At 38.6% G+C, this 13,005-nt stretch overlaps 2 protein-coding genes across 19 annotated transcripts in view; one reads left to right on the forward strand and one right to left on the reverse strand.

The window, feature by feature from the left end:
- cep290 (centrosomal protein 290) overlaps window positions 1–10,156 on the reverse strand; it is an 81,936-nt gene extending 71,780 nt beyond the window's left edge. For 8 of the 13 annotated variants that reach the window (XR_004947995.1, XR_004947996.1, XM_036212200.1 and 5 more), the window contains exons 1-7: window positions 9,510–9,643; window positions 3,619–3,696; window positions 3,352–3,421; window positions 3,222–3,268; window positions 2,500–2,634; window positions 1,238–1,291; window positions 617–763 (exon numbers count right to left, since the gene is read on the reverse strand). Coding sequence is in view for 11 of the 13 variants with exons in the window: in XM_036212200.1 (XP_036068093.1) it covers window positions 617–763; window positions 1,238–1,291; window positions 2,500–2,634; window positions 3,222–3,268; window positions 3,352–3,421; window positions 3,619–3,696; window positions 9,510–9,614 (636 nt within the window). In the remaining 2 variants the exon portion in view is untranslated. Of the gene's footprint in view, window positions 1–616; window positions 764–1,237; window positions 1,292–2,499; window positions 2,635–3,221; window positions 3,269–3,351; window positions 3,422–3,618; window positions 3,697–9,509; window positions 9,650–9,854; window positions 9,995–10,069 lie in introns of those variants that run through there. The other 5 variants (XM_036212195.1, XM_036212194.1, XM_036212198.1 and 2 more) reach the window with 5 other exon arrangements.
- Window positions 9,963–13,005, forward strand: part of tmtc3 (transmembrane O-mannosyltransferase targeting cadherins 3) — a 41,148-nt gene continuing 38,105 nt past the window's right edge. For 2 of the 6 annotated variants that reach the window (XM_024261893.1, XM_036212205.1), the window contains exons 1-3: window positions 9,963–10,061; window positions 10,674–10,887; window positions 11,104–11,322. In XM_024261893.1, the coding sequence (XP_024117661.1) occupies window positions 10,699–10,887; window positions 11,104–11,322 (408 nt within the window). In that variant the 5' untranslated portion in view covers window positions 9,963–10,061; window positions 10,674–10,698. The other 4 variants (XM_024261899.2, XM_024261894.2, XM_024261898.2 and 1 more) reach the window with 4 other exon arrangements.

A 13,005-nucleotide genomic window follows, 5' to 3' on the forward strand; every position in this document is an offset into this window, starting at 1 on the left:
CAAAATGTGGCAATGACCAACAAACAGAACCTTTAAAGCCAAATTAATGGGGGTCAACAGACACAAAAGTTAATTTAGGGTTTGGTTACGCTTTAAGCACTGCACAGAGCCCCACTCAGTGCAAAGTATTGTTTGTGCCACTCAGCCTACATACCGAGCGTTTCATCCTGACCTGATCACCTGATCCTGCTTTATCTTTGATTTTGCTGGTTTGCCGCCTGTCCCGACCCTTGCCTGGACCTTGACCACTCTGGTTGCTCTCTGATGCCCTCATCCTCGTTGCTGAATTTTGTCTGCCTGACCCGGATTTAGATTTGTGGACTTTAAGCTGTGTTAATAAACCTGTCTGCCTGTTCTGTGACACCAAGATGTTGGAATTGTAGATGAGGACAGGTCTACAAAATGTCTAACGTAGCATATAATACAGTAAGTAGTGCAGGAATTCAGACACAACTCGTACTTGTTGAAGATTGTATGAGACAATGGCCCATGCAAAGACAGGATAAAGACCAAAACTTCACACTGAACTTTCCAAGCAGGGATCTCACAAGGGTTCTGTCTGAACCGCAAACCCGCTGCAGTCACCACATTCTGCCACAAACACATTTCCAAGAACCTGAAGGTCTTCCAAGCACTGGTAAAGCTGGCGGTTTGCCAGGTTGAGCTTCCTCTGAGTCTCCGCGGTCTCGTCTCTGGATGGCAGTGGATCTCTCTGGTCCAGCTCTCTGCGATAGAAATCCACATCCTGCTGAAGCTGCTCGTTCTGTTGTGGAACAGGAAGGAAGGAATTGATTTCAGGAAAAATGGAAGTATATAGTCCTACAATTATAAACTAATGCTAAATAGCTAGTATGTTTAATCAAAAATCTGAAAGTTGATCTTGTCCCGCATATTTGGATAGTGTTGTATTTTGGACTGCCTGAACATGTCATCGTACACCTTCCAAGGACTGCGAACTTATTTATGCTAATGGAAATGTAATGTCAGAGCAAATACTGGAAGATTAAACACTAGCAAACTCATGCTTAATAAAATATTGTTCTACAATACATCACTCCCTACAAGTCTTACCTTTGTCTTAAGTTTTTTCAACTACACAGTGAAGCAGAAACAGAAGAGAGGATGAGCAAAGACAGAGGATTTGAGTGAAGGCATTCAGGGAAGTAAGGACTGATGACAAAGTATGAAGGGGATAAATAATTTTTATCTGAGCAATGCATTTCTGCTTGTGACATACCTCTCTCTTCAGCTTCTTCACTGCATCTTCAGCTTCCTCTAATCTCGTGGTCAACTACAAAATCCAAAAGCAACTTTTGACACCAAATCCTTCAGTGTTTGCATAATAGTTTAAGTATGGATCAAGTTCTATAAAAGAAAAGCTCTTCTGCAAGTGTTAAGTGTAACTAAAAATATACACCCGTTATTTGATTCTAAAGTCAAGGCCCTCCGGATAATTCTATCCGGCCCACCAAATCATTTTATTTTATTGTTATTAACGGCCCGATGTTATCTTACACTCATTTCTAACTAATAATTCAGCTACATGTTAGCTGTTTTGGCTAATTTAGGCTTTTTTTAAAAACATTATTAAGGCTGTTTGGGAGTTAGGCTAATACTTCAGCTACATGCTAGCTAGCTGTTTTGGCTAATTTAAACTTTGTTTTTTACTTTTTTCAGTTGTTTTGGAGTTAAGCTAATAATTCAGCAACGTGTTAGCTGTTTTGGCTAATTTAGGCTTTTTTTTTAATGTTATTAAGGCTGGTTGGGAGTTGGGCTAATAATTCAGCTACATGCAAGCTATTTTGGTCAATTTAGACTTTTTCAGGTTTTGGGGCTACTTTAAAGTTTAGCTATTTTTTTCAGCTACATGCTAGCTGTTTTGGCTAACCTAAGTTTTTTTTTAAGGCTAATTTGGCATTTAGCTAATATTTTAGTTGGCTATCAACTTCAGCGTTTTCAGCTATTAGCTTCTGCATTTTCAGCTATGAGCTTCAGCGTTTTTAGCCAACAATTTCAGCATCCTCAGCTATCAGCACTAATATCTTCAGTGGCCAAATTCAGCTTATAGCATTCACACTAGCATTATAGCAGGCAATGCCATATATCCAGTTCATAATTATGTTAAAATTTTACGGTTTTAGAGTTTTAACATTTTAGTTTTAGAGTGTTTAATAAATGTTTATCCAGTTCAACCCGCGACCTAAGGTGTGTTTTGGATTTTGTTCGATTGAGTTTGACACCCCTGCTCTAAATGGTCTTATCGACTATTTTTTTTTTCCCTGAAGAAATGCTACAAAGACATTTATAAACACCTCACTGCAAAACTTGTATCATTTAATTGAAAAACGGTCACTGCCAGCTTTTCATGATTGAAGAATGAATTTAACAGGTTCACCAGAATTAAGTCAAATTCTAAACATTACAGAGGGTCATTAAAAGCTCAACACTTCAGCCTGACTTCTATACGGAGCAATTGCACAATGGGTGGCATGCTCTTACCTCTTCATTGGTTTTCTTTTCCTTTCCCATGTCTTTCCTTAACTGGGTCAAGTCCTTCTCTCGCTCCTCCAGCTGGGCCTCGAGCTGCCGAATCTCCTCTCTAAGAAAGCGAGCATCTGGCCCAGTGCCGAGCTGCTTTGCCATGTGGACCGGAAACAAGACAAACACAATCCCAAACAACTCCCACTGGGAAATCTTTTAGTCTTTCATCACCTCCATCTGTTTACAGGGCTAACATACAAGCTTGCCAACATTCTTGTTCTCTTAAACAGAGATTCACTATTATAACTTTTATATTTGGAGGATGACTGTGCATGCCATATACATTTAAAAATTATAACACCAATCAAGATGAAACAAGAAATAAATGCGCTGTGTGTGCACGGAATTAAATGTAATCTTCTTAGGTGCTGTGTCTCTGTGGTCACTACAGCCAATCCTGTTGAGGCCAGGATTGCACTCTGTGATTGGCTCAAAGAATTGGCTCTGCAGCCAGAAGTAAATAGCCATGAAAAGTGATTTCACGTCACATGCATGAATGACGTGTTTTTATTTCTTTTATTTTGCCTTATTAAATTTGCAACAGTGGCTGTAGTCATGCTTGCAATTACAAAAAGAACATTTTAGTAGTTCTTGGAAGAACACAGAGCACTCTGCAGCAATGCACACATGAAGCGCAGAGGAACTGGTGGATCAAACAAGAGCTCAAAAGCTTTACTTACCTTTAGATCTTGTTCCAGCCTGGATACCTTTGCGAGGAATTCCTTCTCTAAAGGACAAAAGGATTTAAAAGTTTTGTAGCTTGTGTTTTTTAAGTTAAAAAGAAAAAAAGTAGGTGAACTCTGTACTGACCAGCTTTGGCCTGTTGCAAGCCAATCTCATTTATGAAATTATCAGCAAGAATCACCTCCCGATCTTTCATCTGAAGGGGAAAAAACAGTTAACTTAAAAATGACAAGCACATATCAATAATGGAGTCAGCAAGTGTCCAAACAAACATCTGCATCAGGACTGTGGATTGAACATGGAGTCTTCTCTCTTCATAGAAGACATACTGGTGGGGCAGTTAACAGATGCTCAATGGAGAGATCAGAGCGTAGAAATAATAAAACCTGACACCTTCAAGAGGGCCTGACACACCCTGAGGATGTGAATGATGTCCTCTGGAGCTTTATCCTTCACCTCCCATTCTTCTGTCTGTGAGAAGAAGAAAAAATGGTTCAAAACGGAGGAACTGTCAACAGCGGAATCATTTTACATCCTATTAACAGTCTCTCGTTGGAACGCAGAAGTCCAAACTGAAACAGCAAGAGGTCAAACCAAAAGAGTGTCTATTTATTTACAGCGTATAGGATTATTGCTACATACACACATTTTTGCTCAGACTCATTACAGTTTGAAGACAGTGCTTATATTTTTAAGCTGAATCAGCAGCAGTGGGATGCTATATGAGATCTCTACCGAGAGCAGGCACCATCAAAGCTGCTGAGTAGGTACATTCTGTTAACTTAGCCATACAGCTAAAGGTTGTCTTCAACCGTCCATCTTTCTTCCACTCATCCAGGTCACAGGGGCAAAAAAGATACCCAGACCTCCCTCTCCTGGGCCACTTTTCCAGCTCCTCAGGGGGGATTCCAAGGCGCTCCCAGGCCAGTCGAGAGACTTAGTCTAGCGTGTCCTGGGTCTTCCTCTGGGGTCTCTGCCCATTGACTGTATACAAGAACTGGACCAAGTGAGTGTGACGTCACCCATAGAAAATGGCTTAATTTTCACCATCAGTCACCATCTTTTTGTAATAAGCACATCCCCATGTCGGAGTCAAACAATGCCAATAAGCAGTAATTGGTCCCAGTCAACGTTTCTATGGCAACAACTGTCACCAATTACCGGTCAGCGTGAGCTTGTTAGAAATCCACACTCCTTCCACTAAAAGCAGGTTAAGGAGAATTTATCAATCAAACATTTTGAATGTTCAAGGTGAGAGCCAGCGGGCACTACATGTTTTTAATTGAGGCATTTGATTGCTCAGTTTATAATTTGCACTACAGAAAAAATATCATAAAAAAAATTGAATTAGCAAGAAAACGTTAAAAACAAGTAGTAGAGCAAGAATGGATATTTCGACCAATAGAATGACTGAGCTGTTTATTTCACTATAGAAGTATATGGGATTTTGGTTTCTAGGAGATGGCCTGCTCTTCCTTTAAGCCTCCTATTTGGAATGGGGGTGGGGTGTCACTCAGTCTAGACCTAATTTGCTTTGTTTCCACTGAGCGGTCCAGACTGGACTGGACCGGTCTAGACTGGACTTTTATGAGTTTCCATTACAAAATAGACCCGTTAAGTTGGACCCACTGGTACCATTTCTGGTCTCCCATTGGTCGTAGATCCATAGAAAAATGGAATGGACCCGTGTGGGCGGAGCTTCCGTTGTCACACAATGTAACCCATTGATTGGTGGAAAGGTTTTACGAGAACAGGAAGCATCTGGCCAGTGCTTTTCCCTAATCAAGACCCAAACTGAAAGTTTTGTTCTCTTTTCGGCTGTATTCTTCTTCGCCCCTGCAATCTTCTTGCAAAGAATATTGAATTCTCTACATACAGTAACTCCACTTATTAGCTGGGGTTGGTGACCAGAGACACACCGAATCCACAAATATGGACACACACACACAGTTTCCGTCTGCGTCTCACCCGATCCCCACGGCCGATGAATGACTTATTGATCCATACTTATCAAAAACATTTCTGATCATGCATTGTAAAACATTTATTAAAGAATATCGAAGAATAGCTCTACATAAAAAGTTTTTTTTAGGGATGTCCCGATCAGGTTTTTTTGGGCCCGATCCGATTCTGAGTCATTTGATTTTGTGTATCTGCCGATACCGAGTCCCCATCCGATACTTTTATAAGACATTTAAAACATGAATAAATTAAACAAACAGATTAGTGTTGTCCCTCATTTATATTTCAATAACCTTCTTTTATCATTAAAAACTTAAATAAAACACTTCTGTGAAGTAGCTTTAATAAACAAGTAAAAATAGAGCAAGTATAAACTAGGAAAGAAAATACAATTTTCTTGTTATATAAATGATAATTAGTCATGTGATAAAGTTTAGTGACTTTAGCTTTAACAAATTTAGAGCTATTGAACATTTTTGACCAAATGCGATTCCTGTTCTCATTTAAAATTCTTAAAAATAAATTATGATTTTGTTTTAGCATTAAATTTGATGAGTGTTCATGAATAGCTGATATTATTATTAGTTTTAATTTATTAGTTTTATTTATTAAGTTATTTTTAAGATTATGTGCTTATTTTTTAAGTTCTTAAGACATCACATTTTCGGTTTTATTACCACAGTGGTTAATTTTTTTAACTGTTATTTCTCTGACAGATAAATCAAACAGGCATATTAAAGGACAGCTGGGGTCCTAAGGAGTTATATCACGGCGCTAGCATGTAGCAGCTACTGTGTAGCCATCTGTCTGCAGCTTGAAGAGCTTCACATTAAAAAGAAAAAAAAAACTCTGTCTCTTTCTGTTAAAATGCCTTTATAGGTTGTTGTTTGTGTTATGACAAACCAATAGAGACACTTGCTGTCAGTTTAAAGCGTTTTCAAAAAAGTTATTGGTCCCGGAAGTTAGCTTTCTAGCTAGCTTTGTTAGCTTTTGTTTTGTTAGCCTTATGCTTCAGCTGCTGCCGTTTTCTGCTGCGTTTTCTGGTAATGACATTTTGTGATCTTTTCGTGACATGCAGACTTGTAGTGGAGTGTTTATCCATAAAGATAAGATTAAATAAAAAGCTCTGATCATAATGAAAATAAATGAAATGTCCGATCCTGATCAGACAAAGGAGTCCAATTCCGATCGAGTCCCCAACTATGTGATCGGCCCCGATTTCCGATCACGTGATCGGATCGGGACATCCCTAGTTTTTTTCTTCTTTTTAATTCTGAACAATTGACGTCTCTGCAGCGTAGAGGCCAGTTTCGGACATAGAGGCCGGCTTCAGACGCTGCTCTAATGTGATGTTGATCTCACACTTCAATCTTCTTTCACTTGGGGAAAGACCCTAAAGCCTTGTTTCCAGTGTGTGGTCTGGTAATTTGAGCGTTTACAGTGTAAAATGTACCCATTAAATAGTACCGACCTGTGGAATAGAATGGTTTGGGTGAAGCCACTATAGCCATCCATTGATTGCCAAGGCCTGGTCTGCGGTGGAACTGAAAGCATTCCTTGACATCCTTCACACTCAGCTGCAAACCACCCAAATGCATGCTGGAAGTCCTGGCTCAATGAAGCCAACAAGAAAAGATCATCTGCAAGGAGCAGAGAGGAAATCTTGTTCCCATCCCTTGCTTTCGGTGTCCACCAACCAAATTCTGAGGATTTCTACCACAACCGGCACATAAGACCTCGCAACTACAGCTCCAAACAGCAGCAGAGACAATAGAGGTGGAGGACATGGTCCACATGAGCTCAATGTCCCCTGCCCCTTTGGTACCTGTTTGAAGCTCATCCGGATGTAGGAGTTCAAGACCTTCCTGACAGAGGGCTCAGCCAGAAGTTCCTGACAGACCCTCACAGTGCATTTACATCTGTCAAGTCCTTCCAGGCTTCTTCCCCACCAGCAAATCCAACTCACCACTAGGTAGTGATCTCTTTACCACATTCCAGTACCTGCCCAAAAGACACCAAGAATGCCAGGTCCTCTTGACTACTGTTTGACCATAGACCAAAACCAGTCAGAGATGTATCCCTAATCAAAAGTGAAGGGTCAGAACCCTCTCGTCCATCGCATTGAACTCCAGCATTTGGTGACCGAGCTGGGGTTCACAAATAAGTCCACCACAGTCAGCCTACCACCCCTCACAATGAGGAACTCCAGAATGGTTGAGGTTTTCTTCAACTACTGTTTTCAACAACTTATCCATGATCAGTCCTGCAGAAAACCGTTTGAACAAAGACCCAACACACTCTTCTGTGCTGGCGACCTTCTACAGTTCAGCAGAAACAAACAGGCAGTTTAAGAAGAGACATAAAGATATCCTCTGAGTACATATCATCAATGAAATGAGATCTCTGTTTGCTCTGTAGCATCTTCTTTGGGAAAAGGTTGTAACATTCAGCAAATCAAATAAATATCTGCAGGGTTTCAACATATGGAATAAATAAATTGAATAAATATTTAATTAAAAAACTAGCAATTAAAAAAAATCCTTTAAAATCCCACTCCAATGCTAATTGTGTTTTTGTGAATCTAACCCCTGTGCTCCTCTGGGCATGTTTACATTAAAAGTGGGGTCATCTGGACCCCACAAGACAGCATACTTTTTTTTTTTCCCAAGGATTTTTTATCTTCACTGGTGTCTGTAGCAGACATGAAATCCTGTCCACCTTTGTCATGGGAGGGATCACACATCAATGTAGGGTGGGGTCATCTGGACCCATAAGAGAGAACAAGGGTTAACTGGAGAATTTTTCTTATGAAGGAGGACTCATATAAAAAAAAAAAAACAGGATTAAAACTATGTTTCTGAGTATTTATTTAATGCAAGTTGTGGTTATTCAGAAGCAGACAAAAAAATGCATTTTTAAAAAACTTGTTTTTACGTACAAACCATAATAAGTTAACCACAAGCTAAATTCTGATACATCCCCTTGCAGACAAGTAGATCCATGAATGTCTTTGATTTCCTTGTTGAGGTGGAATCTGGATCAAAACTGTACGGCTGGATAGTTCTGTCATTGTTCCCCGTTCTTTTTTTTCTTTTTAGCTAGGGCTTGTGAGGTACAATAAGCTAGCAGGAGGGAGGGTGAAAAAGGAATGCTAGGAAATTAGCAAAGTTAAATTCTGCACCAGCAGCCCCGCCCACAACCTACATGAGAATTTCGGTTGAACTCCTGCTGCCCTGTAGAAGATATGTCTTTTAAAAAACGACACATGTTTTTTTGATTTTGGCTACAAAAAAAATCCTGCAAAAGCATCATAAAAAAAAAAACAATGGGAACACTCTAAAAATAAAAATAAAATATTACTTGGAATGATATTTTAAAGTAATTTACTTTTGTGTTTTCAGGAAAAACAAAAACAAAATCTTTTGCTTAATTTTTAAAGTAAGAATTCATAATTTCTTCTAACTTTGTTAAATTAAATTCCAAATAAAAAATGACTTTAGTTCAAACACATACAAACAAGAAAATTAAGCTACAGAAGACAGAACATTTTCTAATTGGCCTTTGAAAACACCCAGTAGTGGCTGGCATCAAAGCAGCTTAGACAAAAAATTAAAAAAGCCATTCAAAAATGAAAAAATAAAAATAAGGAACTGCAAACCTAAATTACTACAGCTCCCCATAATGCCCGACAGCACCTTTGCTAAACAATTTATGACTTCCTCCAAAGATCACATATGTTGATAACATTTTACTATAAATATTTTAGCGTTATAAATTATTCAAAAGGAAGTGTGTGTTTATATACTAATATTTTTTATGTTAAGCAAGGTGGGTAAAAATATGAAAGAAATAGTAAAACTGCAAAAAAAGCTGCAAAAATCTAAAAATGTAGTGAATGTAGTATTGACAGCGTAGCTGGTTTAAATTTAAAGGATAAATTCTAAATTGTTTCTAACGATGTTGTTGTTAATGAGCTTTCATGAATTTAAATACTTATTTGGTATCACAATTTATAAATAACTGGTATAACCATCGAGGAAATCAACATAATGGAGAATTAATAGTCACAGTGCAATGATGAATTTCCCCCCAAGGGATTAATACGCTATATTGATTGATTGATTGATTGATTGATTGATTGATTGATTTAAGTAAATGGGACCCCCCATACATATGATTTTTTTTTCTTAAACTACATTTTACAGTAATTTTTGAATGACTTTAAACCTAACAGGTTGTTTACTTCTATGAGCTGCAATTTTCCTCTTCAGAAGAAGACAGCTGGTGTCTGGGCTTTCTATGTGCAGTGTGTGAACATTTACCGAAACAAACATGCGGACGACTTCATCCACTTCGTCTTTCTCACATTCCAGGAGGATTCCTGGGTCAATTCCTGAAACCTTATTCCAGTCCAGAACGGTTGGCATTTTTTAACCTATGTAGCTAGTACTCAGCGAGAAAACTACAAAAAACGGTGAAAAATAATGTAAAGAAAAAAGAAAATCTGCTGAAAACATCAGGTGAATGATGGGTCACACAGATTTCATAAAGCTGCACAATCTTCCTGAAGCTTGGCTGCTAGGTTACCGCTAATAACAACAGCTGCTAGTCTGGAAAAAAACTGATAGTTACCATTAGAGTATACAAATAAAAGGAAATGAAATTACCGCATCGCGTGCTAACGGAAAATATAACATTATCACTAAGCTCATACCAGTCAAACATATAATTTGAGCTCTAACCTAAAAACAAAAACACAATGACTTAAACTTGTTAAATATCCGAAATTTCCACTAGCCGCCTTCGGCTAATTTTGAACGTGCGCGTTCACCTTTGCACCGGAAGTGTTAGTTGTGTTTCCGCTAAGCTACAAGGTACTCACGAGCTACATTTCGAGCAAACCTGTACTTCTGTTTTGTTATATCTTAGTGTGCTGTGTGGGTTCTGCTGATGTTGTGGTCCGCTGGGGTGTAAGCTAGGTGACATAAATCTGAGAGGTTTGGAGTAATATTGAAACGCACGCGGGTCATTACGAACGCAGCCTTGAGTCAAGCTAGGTATCCGTAGCTGTGTGTGAAAGTAGCTTTACTCTTAGTTCATGTCAAGTTAGATCAAGTTATCTTTTATGTTTGTTATTATGGGTTTTATTTTTTTCAGTAGTTGTCGCTTTCTCCACATGCAAAGCGTCCAACATTCCTGCTGTAACCAGGACTACTGCTACTTCCTGGTTTTCCAGGTGTTTCTTGGTTGGTTTATTGAATGAACGAAAACCTGTGGGTTTTTCTAGTTACCCTTGCTGTTTATTATCTTGCGATGATTTAGTTTTAGGATTTTGTTTAAGCTGTATGTCAAACTGACAGCAGGAGCTGCACTGTGGTACCTTAAGTAAACCTTACTGTGATGTTGCTTGGACATCCATTTGAATACTGTTTCTCTAAAAGTTTATGAACTCCCTGTCAATCAATCCCATGTGCTCTCCTTTACAGAGATCAATGAGGGCTTTTGTCAAAAATGGCTTTCGTGTCGTGGAAGGAGATTGTTCTTTTGACTGGGCTGGTGGCGGGATGCTACTGGAACAGTCTGTCATGTGGGTTTGTGTTTGATGATGTGTCTGCAATCCTGGACAACAAGGACCTTCGGCCCACAACCCCTCTTCGCAACCTTTTCCTCAATGACTTTTGGGGAACTCCTATGACTGAGGTAATGAGCCATGGCTCTACATTCAATGTTTTGCAAATACAAACTATCATGATTGATTGTCAATATACTAATAGCAGTCAAGGGTTGGTTGTTTTGTATTTAATGCATTGTTATATGAATCCACAAATAAGAACTTCTTTCCAGTATTCGTATGTCTATGTTTAAGTTTTAAAAGTAAACCTTGCATCTGACAGTGCAACATGTGTTCCATTGCAGGAGCGAAGCCATAAATCCTACAGACCCCTGACAGTACTCACATTCCGACTGAACTACCTCTTCAGTGAGCTCAGTGCAGCTTCCTACCACCTGCTCAATGTCGTCTTACACGCCGTCGTATGCGTGCTCTTCCTGCGCGTTTGCCGGCTATTCCTGGATAAGACATCCGGTTTGGTGGCGGCTTTGATGTTTGCTGTACATCCCATCCACACCGAGGCTGTAAGTGTTTCTTCAGTTTTCAAAGCACAGTTATACTTCTATAGTCTTTAAAGTTACTTGTAATTGGGTTTGTGACATTTCCTGTTTTTTTTTTTTTTTGTATTCATTTTTTTCTCATTTTGCTCTTGTGGTACCTGTTATAAAATGATTTATATATAAATATTAGTGCTGTCAATCGAAGGAAAAAAATGAATCAGATTAATCACACTTTTGGGTTGCGATTAATCTGTGTTTTACTAGGTCAATTTTTACGACCATATGCAGCTTTTGAACAAAAATGGGACACAGAGAGAACATTTTCATTCATTTTTATTGTCTGAAATGTTAACATTTATAAAGTGACATCCCAGAAGTGTAATTTGTGTGCAAAAAACTCATTAGGAGTAAGATAAGCAGAACTCCCAAAAATATCTGTAGTAATATGGTATGTAGTAAAAAAACAAAGGTGCTGACATTCGAGGTCTGTTGCGGACGTGTTGTCTTGTGACAACGGGCCGCGCTACTTATTAAATTGTCCACTTTTTGTGAAAAAGCGATCTAAATGGAAAATTAACAGGAATAAAATACTAAAAAATCAGTTTAATATTTATGTCTTTTGTAAGTGACCATGGTATAAGCGGGATAAAGCCTGATGAAGTGTGCATTATCAGAAATGAACACACGCCGCGGAAAGCCGATCGTCCGACGTGAAGCGAAGGATGGTTGCATCGCAAAGTTTTAATTAATTTGCATTAACAAATAATAAGTTAATTTTTTTGACAGCCGTAGTGTGTGTATGTGTCTATATATACAGTTCCAAAAACAAAATTCAAACTGAGAGGGGACCGTGCTTTTGCTGCAGCAGCTCCAAAACTCTGGAACGGTCTTCCATTTCATAGAGAGTCCTCATATTGTCTGTTTTTAAGTCTTCTCTTAAAAAGCACTTTTTTAACTTGGCTTTTAATGCTCAGTGAAGATCTCTTTATTTTATCCCTTTGCATTCCATTTACTCTCTTTAATGTAATTTTTGTGATGTGTTTTTGTTTTTAAGAATGTAATTTTATTAGCATTTTACTGTGCACTTTTAATCTAATTCTATTTGATTCTCTTTATGTTTTTATCCTCTCTTACCACAGCACTTAAAGTGTTAGTAATGCCCTGGGACAAAGCTAAAATAAGTATCCAGATATATTACATATGTTCTAATGTATCAAAAATAACAAATAATTACCGTTGACAAACGCAGGTTTTTGTAAAATTTGACAAATTAAACGAGAAATCACACTCGCATTTCGCCCTGCTTCAGAAACGGCTCGATTCGGGTCACGTGACGCGTTGACGTCATGTGAGTGAGACAGCGCCAGCAGCAGAATGCAGGCGGACCCAGGGTGTCTGCAGATACATGTATGTGTGTGTGCTGCGGCAAAGTTGAATTCTATAAACATCGGTGTTATGGTCCGACGGAGTATTAGGGCCACCAAAAAAAAATAAATAAATAAAATTATGATTTTTAAAGTCGTAAATTTACGAGATTTACAATCGAAATGAGCCTATTGTGAATGAACACTGAGCAGAATCAGACCGACTAAACTGTAAAAAGCTTCTGATTTCAACAGGTAAACTGAATGTTTAAAACATTGCACATGTGTGGAAGTTTCTTTGTTTGATTTGCAGTTTATTAATCATTGATGGTGGCTTGCGGGA

Source organism: Oryzias melastigma, linkage group LG6, assembly GCF_002922805.2.
Source record: "Oryzias melastigma strain HK-1 linkage group LG6, ASM292280v2, whole genome shotgun sequence".
NCBI lineage: Eukaryota > Metazoa > Chordata > Actinopteri > Beloniformes > Adrianichthyidae > Oryzias > Oryzias melastigma.